This window comes from Bactrocera dorsalis, chromosome 1 (assembly GCF_023373825.1).
Source record: "Bactrocera dorsalis isolate Fly_Bdor chromosome 1, ASM2337382v1, whole genome shotgun sequence".
NCBI classification, from domain to species: Eukaryota; Metazoa; Arthropoda; class Insecta; order Diptera; family Tephritidae; genus Bactrocera; species Bactrocera dorsalis.
In genome coordinates this window covers 105,050,442-105,072,657 of record NC_064303.1, presented here as the reverse complement: position 1 = coordinate 105,072,657, position 22,216 = coordinate 105,050,442, and the positions used below count along the sequence as shown (strand labels likewise).

Here is a 22,216-nt window from a genome sequence, read left to right as displayed (position 1 = left end):
CCATTATTATTTTTTTTTTCTAATTTGCTGGCAGCAAACAAATTTTAAATGGAAAGTTGCCGCAATTTCCTTTCCATTTCACTTGCCCGGCAACGCAAAGGCAGTTCAGTTTCCTTTCGCGATGTTGCGACAGTTTTCCACACTACATATACAAAGAAAATAAAAAAAGCTCGAAAAAAAGTAATCGAGAAGAAAATGTTATCGAAATCGTCTGGCTGCTGTGGAAAATGGCTATTATGTTGCTGCTGTTATTGTTACCTGCAAGCGCAGTAACCGTATTTTATTGTGTTTGCGGAATTCGTGAACTGTGGTGACTGGTTTAATTTATTATGCCACGTTTGCGAGTTAGTTAGTTAGCGCTGACAGCGCAAGTGCGAGTTTCGATTAAAAAAGTGCTAAAAAGTGAAAAGCAATTAATAAGAGAAATATTTTGTAGACATTGGTGCGCCTTGTGAGGAATTTTTTAATTTTTTTAAATTAGTTTATTTAAAAAAAATTCAAGAGATATCAAATTTTATCGTATGCTATAAAAACTTTTCTATAATTATAACAAAAAATATCGAATGCTGTAGAAACTTCCCTATAATTATAGCAAAAAATATCGAATGCTATTAAAACTTTTCTATAAATATAGCAAAAAATATCGAATGCTATAAAAACTTTTCTATAATTATAGCAAAAAATTTCGAATGGTATACAAACTTTCCTATAATTATAGCAAAAACTATCGAATGTTATAAAAACTTTCCTATAATTATAGCAAAAAATATCGAATACTATTAAAACTTTTCTATAATTATAGCAAAAAATTTTGAATACTACGAAAATTTTCCTATAATTATAGCAAAAAATATTTTTTTATATTGATAACCTTATATTTATTTTCAAGTGTCTAGGTGGAGCATAGGGTCACATGGCATTATAGCAGACTTAGTAGACTTTTCAAAACTTTGGATAAATGTTAAGGGGTTATATCCACTTGGGAGTTATAAAATTAAGTCGATTTTCTTTATCGGAAGTACTTACATTTGAGAATATTCTCTCAAAATATGAAGTTGAAGTGGCAAAGAATTTCGGAGATATGTATGAGCCTACTTAAACCTACTTTTCATTGTACATAATTTTTTAACCCACTATAAGTATAGTAAAATTTTTTCATAAAAATTTTCGAAATTTATTTTTATGGTAAAAAGCAAACTGTATTTGCTACATGTATTTAAAAATATTCAAAAAATCCACCAACTCCCCACAATGAAGAAGAGTTTCCACTCACATCACCAGCACCACCGCACTTAGCCATAATCCAAAAATCTCGCACAATTGTCACTGTAACCGAAATCAGCGCGGAAGCAATGAGCCGCGACCAAAAACGCTGATTGCGCCGTCACTAATTAAGCGCTTCTGGTAATTGCGACAGTTTTGGTGATGGCAATGTTGCTGCACGAGAAGGTGACGATGACATAATATCGCTTTGCTGTCAGCCAGCGCTGCCATAATGCTGGTATAAACAGCATAACTGTTTGCGGCTGCTTCGGCTGTCTCGGGTGCATCAAGTGGGAGTTGTTTAATGCAGCAGCGCTCGTTGGCAGACGAGTGCATTGTGCAACAAAAGCAAAAACAACAAATCACTTGGTGCACGCAAAGAGATTTGGTAATTGATTTTCATTTGATTTTGGGAAAGGGAAATTTCGAAAAAGCTGTTGAGAGCGTTGAAGCCGTTATGCAAGTGAATGATCCGCTACACTTGACACTATTTCTGGTTATGCTTGAATAGGTGAATGTTAAAGAAATGCTTTCAGTTTATAAAAAATGTGCTTAGACTTTCGATTTCTAATACGACAGAAAGTGTGATGTAACAGTTTAACAAGAGGCGCATCAAATATGAGCCAGAGTAAGCTTATTAAGAGTCACGAAAAACATTTTCTTCGAAGCTATTGAGCATTGAGAGCGGTAAACTCTCTCATAAAAAACGTTAATAGCGGAAAATTGAAATTCAAAAACACATTTGGATACTACATACTTCTTAGAAATATTTTATAGAGAATTTTATGATTGAGGCGCCCGCGTCATTCAAGGACACTACTTTTTATTAGAGGAAAGTTTCACCCCTCACAACTAGATTCCCATGATTTTCTTAGGTTAGATAAAACTTCAAAATATTATACAATTTCGAGTTCGGAGTGTTCCAATATGGCAACTCACAACTTGATCTTAAAGTTTGACGTCTTTGATGTTATATGTATATACTCAGAACGTTTTGGATACAAGCGCTATTTGTGTTGTGTACAGTAACTTAAAATGTTCTCCTCAGCCAAAAAGTGTAATTAAATGATGACGTAGATTAACTCATCAACAGTGCATCGATGAACTAAATTCAATTTTTGGTGATGAAGTTCGAATGATGAAATCAACAAACATTAATCGAGATCGTAGATCACACCAAGACGAAATTCGTGAAGATCATCTATCATATTGAGTACGCAAAACATCGATTTGAGTAATCATTCATCGTAAAAAATAAAACAAGATACCTGAAAAAGCGGTGGACGCGTGCAGAATGCATATTTTGGAGATACCTCAACCAGAGTGGCAAAATTATCTCAACAATTGGGTTAAATGCACACAAAAGTGATCTTAATGGAGATTTTTTTTAAGAAAAATAATAAAGCGATTTTCCATGATTAATAATTGCTTTTGCATTATAATCCTGAACTTTTCGTAGCTATTTATGCTTTACGTATACATATATCTAATATCTTAGAAATTCATTGGTTTCAGAACTCGCCGGGTTATAAGCTGAACACTAGAAGATATTGTTATGGAAAGGAATATTCCTAAAAGCATTAACGACTCGGAATAAACCTACCCTACAGAAATTAAAATGAGACTTTGAAGATTGAAACCCAAACGCTGTAGGAACCGTCTTGAGTTCCCAAAGTCTAGTGCGTAAAACGATACACGTTATCTCCAGGTTGGTTTGGTTCAAGGAGCTTAATTATTTCGACGTATTCATATGAAAGTTTGAGAAATATTATTGGTTTCGCTGCAAATTTTACTATGATAATGTTGGTTGAGTGATTAAATATGAATAAAGCTACTATTTGGAGAAATTTAGCTGAAGATTTTGGTAAAAGAAAAGGTCTGTGTGCGTTTTGTTTCTGATGAAAAACAAATTTCTGTCAACAAATATCTTCCTTGGCCTGATCTGGCTCCATGTGACTATTTTCTAATACGAAAACTGAAAATCAATATGAATGGAGCATTTTATAATGACATTCAAACAGCCGTAACCACACGAACATTTCTATAGAAGACAAAATCTATGCATGCGCCAGGGTTGTTCCAAACCTACTATTGAGTCTAATGGAACCTATTTTCTATAAAAAATAACTTTCAAAGATAATTTAATGTGCTTTTTATTCTATAACCAAACATTTCGTTTAGGTTTAGGATACACCTTGAAATTTAGAGGATGATACAATGAAGATGTGAGTTTTCTAGGCACAAGGCAATTTTTGTTCTAAGACTTCCAAGGTCAGTGAAAAGATTGCTTCTTCGATCATTTTCAGATAAACATACATATAAATATCTAAGAAGGACGTATAAAATATTCAATCCGATCGTACCATATAGTTTCGAGAAAAACAAGTTTAAAGATTTTTTGAAAGCCGATTGGACTAAGCTAAAAATGTTTACAAATACGCTCGTATCTACGAAACTATTGCCGGATAAGCTGGAAACTGGAGAATATTCTCAAACTAACAAATTTTTCAAGTCCACAGGTGGATATAGGCCCTTATCTCCTTTTATCTGGTGTTTGAAAAAGTCTATTAAGAAATATAGTCTAGTATAGAATATAGTAGTTGAAAAAGTCTTTCTAATCAAACTTCAACCAATTTTTTTTCTATTTATAATGAACTTCAATGAACCATGTATGACCATTTTGGTCAACCATTTTTTGCCATTTTTCCGCTAGAGACATTATTCCATCAGTGTAAAAATTTTCTGGTTTTTCGGTGAAAAACTGCGACAAGTAATTTTCACAGGCTTCACTTGAAGTCAACTTTACTTCATTAAGGGAGTTAGTTCCGCATTGACCGAAACAAATGGTAATTCGATGGTGCAAGGTCAGGACTCTCCCAGTTTTTGCTGAGTTTTTTGTTACAGATTAGTATATGTTATGCTTTTTTCGTCATTTTCTCTCATTAAATATAATACAACACAGAAGAGTATCTCACTGAAGTGGTCTAACCACCTCTTTTTTACAGTTAACTTGATTTATACCAGTTGCTTGTTAGATTCACTAGCTATATTTTAGGATTTGGTGACTTGAAACCAGCTATAATCAAGTAACACACGGAGTTCTTTAAATTGCGGGCGAGGAAAATTCAAGTAGAGACAAGCTGATTTGGAAAATCTTCATATGACTTCCTAGAAATTAATACACCTACGAGCCTACTGCTTTTATCTACCTATACAAAATCGTGTATCTTATAGAAACAACAAAATCTCATGTTAACAAATTTACAGTTATATCTACAAGGCAAATCGCTTGCCGAACTGCCTATACCTATTTGTACGGCTATTACTTTCATGAATAAAACAATATACCATACAGAGGCAACAAACTGAGAAATCAAAAGTGAAAAGAAAACACGATCTCATTACGATAAAAAAACACAGAAACAACAACAAGAAAACATATATACTTGAACAACTGTGAAAATCATAAAACATAACGAACGAACGGAATTGAATGTGAAACTATTAGTAAAACTATGCAAAGTTGGATGGATGGTGAAGCAAGTGAGTGGGCGATGGGTGTGCAGCGGTGCGGCAACAACAACACCAACAGCAACAGCAATTTGGTGAGAGCAAAGGAAGTGGCGCGGCAGGTGGCAGAGCAGGGCGGGCAGAGGAGGCACTGATAACATGGTAATCGCAGGCATTAGTGCGTAACCACATAAATGCGAAAACGCTTGGGAAGACATGATGTCATAGCCAACACGCAACAACAACAAAAGCAATAAAAAAACAACAGACGAAATAATAATAAAAGTTAACGGTGCTAATTCGAAATGCCGAGCAGCAGACGAAAGGCTTACAGATGCGATAAGGAAATGAAAATGATGGCAAAAGTTGAAAAGTACAACCGAAGAGGCGGGAGTGCGACGAAGAAGCAGCTGCTGAAGACGCGATGGCGCAGTACGCAATTTTAATGGCAAATGAAAGGAATTACGCTTATTTTGACAACAACAACAGCCCAAAGAAGTACTCAGCGGCATTGTAAATCACAAAAGTTTTCAAAACGCCAACAACAAATGCACAAACAACGAAAGCACTGCAGTAATTGGCTAAAAAATGCAAACGCTTGTCGGCGGCAAAGGCAAATAACGCAAATTTGCAGTTAATGAAAATTATTTTATGGGACCACGGCGGCTGAAAGACACACTGGGGCGCCACAAAGCGAGGGACCGCAAAAGAGTAGGCGGAAAAAGCACCGCCGACTAATAATGGCAACCATTCGAGCCAGGAAGATAGTCACTCAAGCGTTGGCAGCTGATGGCAATCTTCAGCAAATATTCACAATTCATGCCAAGGTATGCAGGCAACCCTCCCCACCTCTATCAGCACTGCATGGCAGCGTAAAATTAACGCTGAACACCGCAGCAGCCGCAAAGTGTGTGTAAGTCAGCAAATGAGTAGGCGAGCGGCAGGCGGGAGGCAGGGTGGAGTGGAAGTCTGCATTGTGCGCGTGCTTTTCTTTTTGGTGGCCGCAGTTGCTTCACATGTGAAAAGGGAAATTGCAATGATGCATTTTTCCTTTCATTTTCATTGCGCGCAAGTCAAGTGACTACAACAACAAAAAGAAAAAGAGCAGCGAAGCACACCATTTTCGCATGGCGCTGTCAAATTGGCAAAGAAATGCCAGGAAAACTAAATTAGCCGGTTTATAATGAAGCCAACCATATGTACAATATGTATGTGAGTGTGAGTGTGTGTGCGTGTGGGTGAGTTGTGCAGGAATTGCGGTAAAAGTGCAAGTCACTTTTGTGGGAGAGGAAGCAAAGTGCTGTGTGTGGCAAGTGGCATTCGGCGCTGTGGGCCGCTGCGAAGATTTATGCCATAACAATTAGGTATACACTTGAAAGGAGAGCATTGTTTGGGCGGTGTAGCGGCTTGCCGCATGGCGCGCAGTAGCAGCCGCGGCAGTGATAATGTGTTGGAGGCAGCGCAAATGCAGCGCATGTCAGACGCGCATAACAAGCAACTGAAATTCCAACGGCTGGGCAATGCGCCAACTTTGATTAAGGCAACATTATGGCTGGGGAGGTGATATACAGTGGGGTGATGTGGGTGAAAATGTATGGAATTTTTACGGAATTGTTAAAAAAAATGTGTGAGATAAAATATATTGAAAAAATTGAATTAAATATGTGATGGCGTTTTCTTAAATTGGATTTTTTTTTTTTTCAAATTTCAAAATTTAATTTTTTATTTTTTTTTTTTTTCAAATTTAAATTTTTTTTTTTAAATTTTTTTTTTTTTTAAATTTTTTTTTAAATTTATTTTTTTTTTAATTTTCAATGTTTTTTTTTTTTCCAATATTTTTTTTTTTCAAATTTCAAATTTTAATTTAATATTTTTTTTTTTTTTAATTTAAATTTTTTTTTAAATTTAAAAATTTATTTTTTTTAATTTAATTTAATTTTTTTTTTTCAAATTCAATTTTCAAATTTAAAATTTTATTTTAAAGTTAATTTTTTTTAATTTAAATTTTTTAATTCCAATTTTTTTAAATTTAATTTTTTTTTTAAATTTAATTGTTTTTTTCAAATTTCAATTTTCTTCCAAATTTCAAAACTTTATTTTAAATTTTTTTTTTTAATTTAAATTTTTTTTAATTTTCAAGGTTTTTGTTTTCAAATTTAGTTTTTTCCAAATTTCTTATTTATTTTTTTTTTTTTAATTTTTCTTTTATTTTAATTTTTTTTTTTAATTATAATTTTTTTTTAAATTTCCAAATTTTTTTCAAATTAAATTTGTTTTCAAAATCTCAAAATTAATTTTTTTAATTAAAAAAAAATTTAACCAACAATTCAACACCCACAACCCACTGTGCGCTCATGCAACAGCCGATGCAGCAAGCAATTATTCTATCCATTCGACTTGAAAAAAATATGTATGCGCGATTATAAGCACACACACATTCACGTACAAACGCGAATGTTTGGGAAAACCTGCATGCACAAGCAAGAAAAATTGCAGCAAAAAAGCAGAGAACGAACTGCCAAGCGAAGGCAGAAGCGTGCAACATCTGCATACCAATGGGGGAGTCGAAAAATATGCATATGTAAGTACACACACATATACAAATGAGTAGAACAAAAATAACAAAGGCGAAAAACTTAAAGCCGATTAGGCAGCGAACGACGTTGAAGCCTCCTACTTTGGTGTGTGTGTCTTTTTTTTGGGGTTTCAAGAAGAGCAAAGCCAGGCCGAAAATGTACGCTGGAAAAAAAAAATATTTTCGAAAGATTTGCAAATGAAAATTGTTTCTGCTCTAAAAAGCAGACGCAGACAACGCTAGCAGCCAGCCAGTCGGTGCATGTGCAACGGCAGTGTCCCTCCCAGAAATTTACATTGTTGCTGCAATCAAATTATTGCTGTACTGCGATGTGCGGCAGACATGCACAGCTTGCAACATTGGGCCGCCGCAAACATTTCACACACACACACACATGTACATAGTATGGTATATTCATAAATAGTTAAATGCTAAATGTTCACTTATGTTGTTGCATTCCATGTGAAAATTGAAAAGGAAAGGTGCTGTGGTGTTGTTAATTGCAACAGTCGTACCCACTTGCAACAAGCCACACAAATGCTTGCAAACGAGAATGCCAGTATAATGTATGTATGTATGTGTTCAGATATGTAAATAACATCATTAATTCTTTAGCCGTTGCTGGCGAATGAGCGATTATGTTTGTTGTTGCGAGGTGGCGTGGAGACGAGCACTGCCGACGCGCGCCTCGTGGAAATTATGAAATTTGCGTGCGAAACTGCAATTCTAATTCTAATGCGCTCACCTTGAACTTTTCGTATAATTCTGCCGTAGCTGCAAATCGCACGGTTAGAGCAGATTTATCAATATAAGTTAGCGATTTCGCTGCGAAAGTGATTAACCGATAGGTCGAAGTTCTCCATACTGCAATTATCGATTACACCATCTAATTTTGTTAATGAGATCATACGATTACTTTGTGGATAACAGTTTAAATAAAAATCAGAGAGGTGCAAGGAACAGCTCACTGACATTAAATGATTTAAACGGTAGTTTTTTCTATGCCTAACACTTCCGCTTAGAAGATGCTAGCTGAGTTTGGCAGACGAGTGGGCAGAGAGATATAAAAATATTCGTACTATACCCCTGTACCTACTCCGCAGTCCATTTCGGGCCTGTCGGTATTGATGAAAATAGTGTTCTCCAACCTTCGGATTGGATTTGGGATCGGAATTCTCACGACAAACCGTGTTAAAATTTACCTGTTTACGGTAACTTTGTTAAAAAAAATTCACCTTTTTCGGAACGAGTCGAACGAGAACTCGTTTCATACCAATATCCACAAAAATTATTCAAACGGACTCGCGATGTCGAGCTCCCTTGCCTTCCCTCTAACACTTATCTGATGATTTTCAAGCACCATCTTTCACTTTTTCATCAGTTGAAGAGTTCGAAGGTCGTCGAGAACGAGGCATATCTTTAACGATCTCTCGACCGTATTTGAAGGCTTTGTACTACTCGTTGGCTTGTGTTCATTTTAAGTCGAAAAGAATGGTTTTAAAAACGCATTGAAATCTAGTAGAGATTTAGAAAGCGGTTTCATAAGCTATTGTAGTTAAAGTTTTGGTAAACTATAAAAGCTCATCACCTTCTTCATGACGAATAGAACAAAAAAATGGCATAAATCAATTAGATTAGTAAATCAATGGAAATATAGAGGCAAATTGTTAGAACTGATGAATCAACAAAGACTACTACTACGGAAAAACATGGTTTGGAAGATTTTGCAAGTATTTTATATGATCTAACGAAAAACCAAACTTGTGCTGAAACTAGATGAAGTCTTTTAAGGGGATATTCTAGTCTAGAAAGATTTTATTTTCAAAGTTTAACTATTCATCAATGTGTCCACAAAAGATAAATTATTTTTGGAGATATATAGTATGTTGGTATTTTGCTGACCCGGCATCCAAACTGTTTCGGTCGAAACTAAAACTTTAAGGACGTTTTTCTCGAGACTGTTTCTTTCAAAACGATGTCCACCAAATCTCAGGTTCTACTGAACCGATTTATCTGCAGATTTTAGAGAGTCTTCTTTAAAGACTTTTTTATATCTGCAACTAGTCATATCTACCAACATCAATTTTTAGTACTTTTAAAAAATTCGAAACATTCGAAAAAGTGATACAAAAATTGTGTTTTTTTTTTAACGACACAAGTCAAAAGTTACTTGAAATTCATGCCTTTAGACTAGAATACTCCCTTAAAGACAGTATTTCTACTTTTTATTTAGTACAATTATCCCAATCTAGTACAGTCTAGTAGTCCCAATCTAGTACAGCCCACGTTCTCAAAAGTTGTTTTGAATAAAAAATAAATAATAATTATTATTATAAATACCAAGGAGACTGTAGCGAATATCATACTCAATATTTGGTAGAACCTTCTTGGTCATAACTTTATGAAGCATGCAATTTAATACCAACAAATCTTATAGATCAGATAAAAAACGAACGAACACTTAAGAATTGTTCAATGACCATCATAACTTATAAATAAAATATGGTTTGATAAAAATATAAGATAAACTGAGTGAATACTATTTAAGTGCGAAGTTATACAAACAAAGGGTTCAATACAATAAATGATAACAAGTATGTTATTGCCGAGGACTTAAAATACTTAAAAAGATCGATTAAGGTGTCTTACTAAGTATTGAAAAAAATATAAAACGTATACAATAAAGATAAAATACATGTATTTTCAAGAACAAAAAACAATATTTACTTTATAAAAAACAACGAAAACTCAAGAAATAAAAAAAGAAAGAAATACGAAAAAAGAAAAAATCATGAAAAGTCATAAAAAGCTTTGTCTTTTATATATGTTGTACTGGTCCAAAATATACGATTTCAAGAAATGAAATTATCTCAAAAGCTGAGGGACTTGGCATATACAGAGATGGTCAAAAACACATGGGTAAATCGACCCAGCTTGTCACGTGGATCATTTATAAATATATACATATATATTCGTATTTAAGTGTGTTTTCTGCCCAATCCACTCAAAGAAAGATCCCAGAATCTGCGCCAACTATGGTGGGAAAAGCCTCTATCGAGCGTACTGTGTGAAAAATTGAAGTCCACCGTCAAGAAACTGATTAGACTTTATGAGTGTGGCTTCAGACCTGAAAAATCAACAACTGACCATGAACCAAATCTTGGAAAAGATCCTTGAAGTTAAGATTGACACACACCATCTCTTCGTTGATTTCAAAGCTGCTTTTGACAGAAGCTGCCAGAGCTGCCTTTATGCCGCGCTGTCTGAATTTGGTATCGCCGCAAAACTAATACGGCTGTGTAAATTGACGTTGAACAATACCAAAAGCTCCGTCAGGATCGGGAAGGACCGAACCGTTCGATACCAAACGAGATTTCAAACTAGGCGACTCCCTATCGTGCGACTTCTTCAGTGTACTTTGGGAGAAAATAATTTAAGCAGCAGAGCTGAATAGAGAAGGTACAATCTTCTGCAAGAGTGCCCTACGAACCGTGCCGTTAGTTCTGCTTCCTTCAAGTTGGACAAGGAGCGAAACAAATATATATGTAACAAATGGGTCTGATCGTGAATTTGATCAAAGACCAAACTCTACAAGTCACTCAACATTCTCGTTCTGCTGTACGAGTTTTCGAGAGAAAGGTTTTGTGGAGGATTTATTTTCCTTTGCGCATTGGCAATGGCGAATATCGCAGTCGATGGAACAATGAGCTGAACAAGATATACGACGACGTTGGCACGGTCATGTCGTCCGAATGGATAAAAACACTTCAGCTCTGAGACTTTCGACGCTGTAGCCAGCGGGGGAAGCAGAAGAAGAGAAAGACTTCTACTCCTTTGGAAAGGCCAGGTGGAGAAGGACCTGGCTGCACTTGGGATATCCAAATCGTGCTAAACAACGAAAAGGAAGAACGACCGCGTAAGCGATGTGTATGGCAATAAAGAAGAAGATATAAATGTAGGGTCTCCGACGTGCTACAAACGTCGACGCAAACTCATATATAAATTATTAACTATCAGGAAAGCATATAGAATTAAATGTAGCATAATACCCAAAAAGAACTGGAGATTATAACTTTAGATAACAATTGTGTCTATTGTGTATACGTTCAAAGTTTAGTACGCAGTTTTGTTTATCAGCAACATTTTTATTTTGCACCTTTTTCTTTTAGCTTTTTATCTGGTTTTGGCTTATATATGTCACTTATATTAATACATTTTCAAGAAAAAATAACTAAAAATAAATTTAATACCGCCAATTTGTTTTTCGCTCCGTTTTACTTATTTTTTGCTTAATTTGTTTACTTTTTTTTGTTTTTGTTATTTTTTTAATATTTTTAATTCATTATTTTTTTCATTTATTTTTTTTTTGTTTTCATTTATTTTTTATTTTTTTTTTTCATATATTTTTTATTGTTTATAATATTTATTAGGTTATTATTATTTTTATTTTATTTTTATGTTTTTTTTTCATATTTAATTTTTGTCTTCACGATCACTTACCTTTTCGCTTCTGACATAATTCGCTGGGAATTTAGGCGATAGCGAGACGGACGACGCTGAGAACGGTGAATGCAGCGCCGTGCTTGAGTTGCCAAAGTTGGCGAAGTTGCCAACGCTGCCGTAGATGGGCGGCGTGCAGGGCGTGGAGGGTGGTGTATGCGCAGAGCAAAGTTGTGGCAAAGACGGTGCACGTATGCGGGTATGCATTTTCAACAGCAAAAAAAAACGGAAAAAACACACACAACAACGCAAGAAAACAATTTATGCACTTAAAATTAATTTACAAAAGCACACATACGCGGATACATACAAACGCATATGTACCATCAGTATGATATTTACATATAGAGAGGCGCACTCGGTTGAGCGAAGCGTTGAATTTGTGTTTGCGCGCCTCTTCTCAGCTTTTCCGCCGACTTTCTATAAACAATTTGTATTATTATTATTGCTGTTGTTGTTGTAGCACTTAAAAGCGTTTGGCATTGCGGTGACGACAAATTTGAATGGCGTTTTTTTTAATTGACGGCATTGAAGCGCGCATTGATAAGCAGCGCGCCGCCGATGCACTCAAATAACGGTGGTGGCGTTGGCGAGCGAACGAACACAAGAGCGAGACTGCAGCGCATGCATGCGAGTGTGTGTATACGGGCGCTTGCGACTGTCAGGTGGGCTGGCTGCTGGTACAGCGGCGGTCAGGTAAGTAAGTACGCGTTGTAGGGCTTGCGGAGCCGGGCACTACATTTCCGCTAAAGAGGAGAGCAGACTTGGTAGCGATACGCAGTTTTATGTGTCGAGTCCCAGTCACTCACTGGATTAATTTTTTCATTCACTGATATTATTTTTTAATATTTCCACATGATGCTATTTTTTTCACAACACTGTAGTCGCGCAAACAAAAAACATTCAAAGGAAAAACACAATAACAAACAAATTAGGCACACCACCGTAAGCATAGACAATCGTCGGTCGTCGGAATCGGTAAATTCTAACTACGCGAACCGTGAAATGCACCCCTGCGTGCCGCACCACAACGCCGCACGTTCCAATTGCAATTGTGCTGTGAGGTAATCTTAGTCAGAAATTAACGCCGGACACGATCCGCGGTGATGACTGCGTGGCGACGGTTGTTGCTGCGGTTATTGTTGTACCTTACACACACATATATATATACATCATACATTGTACATGTAAATGTATAGATCTATGTAATTATTTATATTTGTAGCTCAAACATAGCGGTTTGCAGGTAGTCCCCCCAACGTGAGGTATCAGTAATTGAATATCGCGGCGATCATGCGCCGAGGGGTGCGCGGCGGCCACTGCTTTTACTCTATTCAAATTGAAATTGCAAATAAAAATTTTGGCTTTTTTAATTTTATTTTTATTTTTTATTTAATTTTCTTATAAACTTTGCATCACACGCTTATTTTGCTTGTTACGCTGCGAACGCCGATAGTGAATTGTGCCAAATGGAAGCGAAAATAATAATAATAATCAGCAAAAGTACAAGTGAACGGCAAGAACGTAAGGTAAGACAAGGTAGAAGAAAAAAATAAAAAAAAAAACCAATAGCAAACAAATACAAATTAACAAAACACAATCGTGACAGAGTCTGTAGAAACAGCAAATTTGCTTAGAAGAGAGTAACGAAGCGGAGCGCAAGACTAAAATGATAAGCGCAGAAGGCTTGAGTGTACATACATGTATGTATGTAGGAAGACATATATAAATGAATATATGTATGTAAAATGCGAGGTGTAATATTGAATAATATTCATTGAATAATCACACGGTCAACATTTGCAAAGAATACTGAAAGCAGAGCTGTAGTGAAGAGGGTACCAACAATGTGTGATATACCATAGATTATTATTAGAGCGGTAATCATCAATAGCTGAATCGCAGCTTAAAGCAGATCAACAAAACTAGCTCCAACAAAGCTGCTAAATAGTTGAAGGTTTGTTCGTTCAATATACATACATACATATGTATGTGTGTCAGTGTAAGCATGAAAGGCGCTAAGGTTATTAAGGTGTTAATTTAAGAAAATCAAGAGACAAGACTTATGTATAAAATTCACGAGAACGAGGGTACTAAATAATATTTCTTCTGCTTTTTTATAAATATTTTCAAATTTTTTGAGTAAGCAACAATAAATCTGCTCAACAATTCGAAATTTTATATTTTTAAGTGATACAAAATCCCCGATATATTTTTTATCACACGTATGTATTGTTAACTTAATTTAAGAGATAGTTGGAACACTTAAAAACTTTTACAGACAAAGTTACGACATATGTACATATGTGCTTAGAACTTTAAGAAAAATTAAAAAAAAAAATAAAGAAAGGTTAAAATGTATAAAAATGTAAAAAAAATCAGAAAAAATAAAGGAAAATTAAAAAAAAAACAAACCAATTCAGAAATATTTTTAAATTAAATATTAAATTCAATTTTCTTAAGAACACAACAAAAAACTCTTACAAAAAACTTTTAAAAACATTAACAAACAATTTTTTAGAACATTAGAAAAAAAACTTGCAAAAAAGAAGCAAAATAGTGATTAAAAAAATATTAAAAGCTTGTAGCAAATTGATAAAATTTTACAAAAAGACACAAATTTAAAAATTAGAAATTTTAAGAAAAATAAAAAAACACTTAAAAAAACTACCCAAAAATATAAAGATATTTTTACACAAAAAAAAAATTAAAGTTTGGGAAAATTTAAAAAAAAAAAATCTGAAAATAAAAAAATGGGAAAATTAAAAAAAAAAAATTTGGATACATTAAAAAATTAGATACAACTTTCAGTAAAATTAAAAAAAAATTGGAAAATTAAGAGAGAAAATATTGGGAAAGTTAAAACAATATATCTAAATTTAAAAAAAATGCATTTACATATATATAAAAAAGTAAAGAATTTTAAAGAATAAATAAATTAATAAAAAAAATGAAAAATTGGGAAAATTAAAAAAAAATGGGAAAACTAATGAAAATGAAATCGAATACATTAATAAATTTGGTATAAAAAATAAATCTCTGGAAAAAAATTAGAAAAATTGGGAAAATTAAAAAAAATTGGAAAAATTAAAATAAAAAATTAAAAAAAGAACCATTTTAGAAAAATTTCTAAAAACATATGTATAACAGGACACACAACTTACAGCTTCTAGAAAAATTAGAAAACACAAAAAAAAACATTTGAAAATATTAAAAAAAAAATATTGGAAAATTGGGACAATTAAAAAAATATTAAAAAAAACATTAGATAAAAAAAATAAAACCAAAATTATTAGAAAATTTTAAAAACATAATAGGACATACAACAACATCCAGCCTTCAGAAAAATTAAAGAAAACAAAAAACTTTGGAAACATTAAAATCACAAAATTTTTAAGAAGAATTAAAATAAATTGTAAAAACTGGGTAAATTAAAAAAAAATTAAAAAAAAAATTAAAAAAAAAATTAAAAAAAATTTAAAAAAAAATTAAAAAAAATAAAAAAATAAAAAAGATATTAAAAAAAAATTTTTTTTAAATTAAAAAAAAATTAAAAAGAAATTTGAAAAAAATAGAAAAATAAAACTTTTAGAAAAATTTCGCAATGAAACAGCTCATAAAGCTTACAACTTTTGGAAAAAAACAAACATCTTTGGAAAAATTATCAAAAAAAAATATTAAAAACAATTAAAAAAGAATTTAAAAAAATATTAAAAAATTAAAAATAAAGTAAGAAAAAAAATTAAAAAAAAAATTAAAAAAAAAATTAAAAAAAAAATTTAAAAAAAAAATTTTTTAAAAATTTAAAAAAAAAGTAAAAAAAAACTTTTGAAAACTTAAAACACGCTTTTAGAAAATTAAAAAATAAACTTTAAATTAAGAAAATTAAAAAAAAAATAATTATTATTTGAAAAAACGAAAAAAATGAGATAAAAAATTAACAATACTTAAAAAAAAAACATTTAAAAAAACCTATAACAAATTAAAAAAAAATCCAAACAATATCCACGTATTGAGTTAAAATTTGCAAAAAATATTTTCATAGCTTGTTGTGCAAGTTTCAAAAATCCACTAGATGGCTCTGTATTTGAAGTTTATTTAATTTATTTCTAAAAATTGTATTTACTAATCAATTTCGTACATATTTTTATGTACTCATATAAAATTATTTTATTATTAGCAAAATAAAAATTAACGGCATTTTTTCTTAAAAACAAAAAAAAGGAAAAAATTAGTATGATATGTTTAAAAACAATTGAATTATAAATATATGGAACCTTTAGAAAAATATCATATTTGTTTCAAAAATTACTTTTGTTAGAGTATATAGTATGTTTTAGGACCACCTTAACTTTAAAACAGAAATACGTAATATTTGTCAAACAAAACACTACGCAATAAAAACCAGTTGCTTCTCAGAGGAAATATTAATATTAATTGTTTATTACTATTTTTGCAGCGTTTTGCTAAACCAAAATGGAAAATATTTACACCGAGAACTTTATGGGCATCCACTTTTACTGTATGTGATTAGCACGCAAATAGAAAGTCGTTTTGTTTACAACATTTTTTAATATTTTCCCGTAGTTCCTAGGTGGAACATAGGGCCTCAATAAACAAATTATAATTCATTTTATTTTATTTTTTTAATATTTATACACGTATTAAAAATTCTTCATGAGTCTGTCGCTATGACGGAACTCTCTACAGATATTTATGAATTATTACTTTTTATTCTTTTCTATGTTTCTATTCTCTATTTTTTTGTTATCAGCGGAAATTCGAAATCACTTACGCTTTCCTTCACCTTTGTAGCCTTAGCTTACAACTATATTGATTGCTGAGTAAAAGAAACACGCGTACAAACTATTCGCTGTGGTTTTAAAGACAAAAGAGCTTAAGTCGATTTATAGAGATTTGGAGGAGAGTGATTTAATGAACGTTTTCAGCATTATAAATCATAAATTGTATCGAGTTTGGACTCTGTAAAAATATTCTTAGCATAGCAGAGCGTAGCAATCATGACTGATGATCGGAGTTTGTTGCCACATAACTTTGAATTTCAGTGCCTGCAATCGGTATATTGATCATTTATAGTATGTATTGCATGTCATTTCATCTCGTGACTTTCGAAAACATGCAAACGCTTCTTTTTATCGGAAAATAGTATATACATAAATATATATATACAAATATATAAATAAATATATATTTCAAGCACAATACACTACTCGTGTGTGTTTTATCACCTTTCATTGCTGATAAGTAGTAATTTCTTTGCTTTTTAGCCGCTTTATTGCCATCATTTAGATATGAAAACAACCATTGGGAAAATAAAATTGCAAAAAAGAAAGAGTTGAAGCAAAAATGATAAGTAAAATATCAAAAGCCATACATCATTTATTGAGACGCAATGACCTTCACACAAACATGTAGTACAAATAAAAGCTGATGTGCATAGGCAAATCGATTCATTACATTTCGCCGGTTGAGCAAACTGAGGGTTTTGTTTTAACTTGATTTTTAAGCTTTTTTTGTTTCCTAATATCACTTTCTCTGTGAAATTTAGTGTCTTAATAAGTTTTCGGCTGTGTATGTGTAAGATTTTGATGACCGAATCGCAATCGCCTGCTGCGTTTTCATATTTCTCTAAACTTTGTTACTTAGCAGTGGCTAAGTTTACAACTCAATCAAGTGGAAACCCACCAACGAGCAATAATTGCGTCATAAAAATTTATTATTTTTTAAATTAATGGTTGTTTTGTTAAAAAATGAATGCAAAATAATTTTGAAATAAAAGAAAAAACATGTTAAAAATGGAGACTGGTCAATCTTAAAAAAAAAAACAATAATAATTAATTAACTAATTTTTTCTAATTATATTTATTATAATGTTTTTACTATTAATAATTAATATACAAATAAAGTGAAAAAGACAAAATTTGTGAAAAAATTAATAAATTTTAATAATCCAAAAAATTAAGAAATTTTATTAATTAATTTACTATTTTTTCAAATTAATTATCTTAAACAAATTTTGTGGTTTTTTTAATTTATATTTTTTTCCATTACTATTACATTACTAATTAATTTTTTGTTCTAATTATTTTAATTAAATTTTAAAATTAATGAAAATAAAGACTAGTAAAATTAAAAAAAAAAATTAACAAATTTGATTAATTAATTTATTAATTTTTACAAAATAGTTTTTTTCCTAATTAATTAAAATTAATAACAATGGAGCCTTTTGAAAGGGAAAAACAATTATTTTAATTAATATGAACATACTTTACTAACTAATAATTCGTTTAGATTTTTTTTCTAATACATTTTATTACTAATTATTAATATTTTTTCAATTTTAGAACTAACATATTAAAGACTGATAAAATAAAAAAAAATTGTTTTAACAGTATAAATCAATTTTATTAGTTAATAATTAATTCACTAAAATGTTATGCAGTTAATTTTTTACTTAATAACTTTTAATTTTTTTATTGTGTTTTTTTTTCAACTGATTCTAAGAGTACTTTTTTGTTTAAATTATTTTAATTAATTTTTTTTTGTTACTAATTAATTTTACATTTTTGGTTCAGTTTTTATTTTAAAAATTAAAAATGGAGACTGGTGAAAAAAAAATATTTGTATAAAATTATTAAATTTGATTAATTAATTATTTAGGTATTTTTCTCTAATTAATTTTTTAATTATTTTTTTCACAATTATTACAATTAACAAAAATTGAGATTTTTTTAAATTTTATTAATTAATAAATTATTTACTGATTTAACGTCAATAATTTTTTATTTATTAATTTTTTTATGTTTTTTATACAAATTATTATAAAATTATTTTTTTTTAACTGATTAATTAAATAATCTTTAATTTATTTTTATTTTTTAATTAAAGAGAACCAATTTTTATTAATTAATTTAGTATTTTTTTCAAATTAATTTTTTAATAATCACATTTTTCTTTTCCAAATAAATCAAAATTAGTACTAATGAAAATAGTTTTTTTAATTAATGTTACGAAATTTTATTAATTACTATGTTAATTTTTTCAAATTAATTTTTTAATTGCTAGTTTTTAATTAATGTGTAGAATTTTTATAATTTACTAATTTTTTTAATTATTTTTTCTTCGTAAATATTTTTTTTAATTAATTTATTTTTTTTATACATATTTTTAAAATTATTTCAGTTAATTTTTTATATTTTTTTAATTATTTATTTTTCAATTATTATTATTTTCTTTTACTAATTAGTAATTAATATACCAAATTATTTTTTTAATTAATTCTTTTATTAAAAATAAAGGCAAAAGTGGCGAAACCTCAACTTTTGAAGTCAGAATCATGCTGAAAAATATATTTTTCTCATAAAATTTATCTAGCTACCGAATTTTCCACCAATATACTATACTTAAGTGTATATTTAATCCAGAAAAAAAATAAAAAAAAAAACTACACACATCTGATTCAGCACTCCAGTTGCTGTCCACAATGTTGCAAGCGCGTATTTGTGGTACATTGCACGTTTGCTGCTTTTGGAAACATGTTCTGGCGTTTAATGAGAATTTTGGTCAATGACAAATACAAATATATGTACATATGTGGAACGTCCACGAAGTCAATAGACTGCAAAGTATTTCGGGCGTTGATTTTGCAGAAGTGTATACATATATATTAATAGGGTGGTACTGAAATTAGTGGAACATATTTAAAAAAATTTTTTTTTTGTAACAAGGAGGTCTCAAAGGTGATTATTATGATGATTTTGAATTTAGTTTTAAAATTAATATTTGTTTGGCCTCCTAGCGAAACTTTTCTTCTCACGAACGAGAAATGTTGGATCGATTCTCGATCAAGAGCGAACACCTTAATAAAACTCAGAGCACTATTCTCAGACTTGCCTAGAGGCTTCAAATTGAAACGAAGTTACAAAGATTTATTTTCCTTTTTAAATTAAGACTACACTACCTAATATTTTTCCATTTTAGCAATCATTATTATGGAAATTTTAAAGTAAATTTTATAAAAAAAAATGTAATGAATAATAAAAATGTTTGAAAAACATAACAGTAAGCCTTTATATTTCCCTTAATTCGCAGCAACCGCAATGGTCGGTAGAAAACACATACAAAATTTTCCACATTTTCCGCTTGACAGCAATCGAACAAACATGGCGGCGCTGGCGGTGACGGTGTCAAAAGCACAGCCATCAAACGACATTTGTTGTATAATAACAACAACAACAAGAGGCAAAAAAAAACACTCTAACATCAAAAAATCGAGGTCATTGCGAAAATCAACAACAAAACACATAATAATAATTGTAAAATGTACAAAACCACAACAACAAAAGCAACAAATTGGAAAAATACATATATAAATCACAGCACGGCCGCTTAAGCGAAAAACTTTGGAAAGGTTTGCAGAAAACTTAACTGCAAAAAGGAAAAAACAGCAATAAGGAAAAATAACAACAACAATAAGGAAAAAACAACAACAATAAGGAAAAATGCCAACAACAATAAGGAAAAATAACAACAACAATAAGGAAAATCCAACAACAAAAGCAAAAAATAACAACAAAATGGAAAATATAACAGCTAACAGGAAAAAACAACAACAAAAATGAAAAAACATCAGCAACAAAGTCAAAAAACCGCAGAACAAACAACCTGAACGCGGAACAAAGCAAATTGTTTGCAAAGCGCGATAAATGGGAAGAATTAGAAAGAACATTAATACGTGTGATTTTAAGCGATGAGAAGCAAAGCTTGAAAAAGAAGCAACAACAATTACAAAAAGTAATAGTAGCACCTGCATATTTTACGGCTGTCAGCGAGGAGAAAAATAATGAAAATTGCGAAAATCACAAAGCGAATAACAATGTACAGGCAATGCGCAAAAAACGCAAAAATAAAAACAACCAAAATAAAAAACAACAAAAAAAATTGCAAAAATAACAAAAATAAAGAAACAAGCAAAATAAAAAACAACAAAAAAACTGAAATAGTTCAAACGTTCATTATAGTAAAAAGCATAAACCGCAAAAACAACAACAAATGCAACAAACAAGCAATGCAATCCAATTAAAACGCCGTTTACAGCGATTTTGTAATGCAAGTTTTTGGTATTTTTTTTTTGTTTGCTTTAAATATTATTTTTTGCTTTAAAATTCAATTTTTACACTTTTTCAATGCAGATAAATATTTATACTCTCGCTGATTATTTTTAATAACGCGTAAATCGTTGAAATAAGCAAAGAAATATTTTTAAATTTCATTAAAATTTTTCCAATAATTTTTTCGGCATTTTTCACAGCACAAAATATACGCCAGCATTCAAGCGTTCGCAGCGCAAAGCGTTGAAACAGCGCAGAAAATTCACTAATACACTGTTGTTGTTGTTTTTACCGATTTTTCAAACTTTTAACAAACGTTCAGCCAATTTGTAGGCGTTGGGCGGTGAGGCACTAGGCACAGCAAATATATCAGTATAAACGGCCACGTTTGGTAGTAGAGTACCATAGAACAGCGAATCGAATACCGTACCGGCGCGCGTACACAGCCACTGCTCGTGTGAATTCGAAATGAGTCTGAGGCAAACAAACACAGGCGGCCAACTGATCGTTAGTATCAGCGACTAGCAGGCAACAAGCGCCACATATTCAGCTGACCAAGCCGTGCCACCAAAGGCCACAGCCACAGCCAGAGCCAGAGCCAGAGCCAGAGCAAGCGAACGCAGAGCAGACACAATCACAACAACAACAGCGCAAAGTAAAAGGAATACAACAATAGTATAAAAAAAAAAAAGCAAAAACGCAACAAACGTTGGGGAGACAACAACAGAGCGCGATCGTCTCGAGTGAGCGGGCAGAAAAATGCCTGAAAATAGGAAAATAAATGTTGAAAAAACAGAAACACTGATGCAGCAAATAGACTCCAGCGCCGAAAAATAAATGCCTCCCTCACCTGCACAGCGCCGCAAAAGAGCAGCGCTGAGCGTTTGAAACAAAAAAAAAAGAACATAAAAATTGAAATAAAATTATACAAAACTAACAATGAAAAATAAACAGTTGAAATAGCGCTCCACAAACACACACACACACACACACCGTTGCGTTTGCGCTCACACTTTTTCCACATCATCACCGCAGCTTTTCATTCAAGCACAGATCACGCCAACTGCGGGAACACAAACAGAAACAAATACTGGAGAGGAGTCGAATGGAGTGTAGTGCAACAACAACAAGCGCAACAGATATTGTACTCTGGGAAATTTGCAGTGTGCAGCTCTCCAGAGCAACACGTTCGCATTCATTAGCAGGCTTAACTTTTGCCGCTGGGAATAGCAAACAA

At 31.7% G+C, this 22,216-nt stretch overlaps 1 protein-coding gene across 9 annotated transcripts in view; it reads right to left on the bottom strand.

Annotated features, from left to right (window-relative positions):
• LOC105224414 (mitogen-activated protein kinase-binding protein 1) overlaps nt 1-22,216 on the bottom strand; it is a 221,307-nt gene that overhangs the window by 97,258 nt on the left and 101,833 nt on the right. For 2 of the 9 annotated variants that reach the window (XM_049446328.1, XM_049446331.1), the window contains exons 1-2: nt 21,272-21,568; nt 11,849-13,178 (exon numbers count right to left, since the gene is read on the bottom strand). The exons of 3 other annotated variants lie outside the window; for them this stretch is intronic. In XM_049446328.1, coding sequence (XP_049302285.1) covers nt 11,849-12,055 — 207 coding nt within the window. In that variant the 5' untranslated portion in view covers nt 12,056-13,178; nt 21,272-21,568. Of the gene's footprint in view, nt 1-11,848; nt 13,179-21,271; nt 21,571-22,216 lie in introns of those variants that run through there. 4 more of the 9 variants (XR_007421372.1, XM_049446329.1, XM_019989584.3 and 1 more) reach the window with 4 other exon arrangements.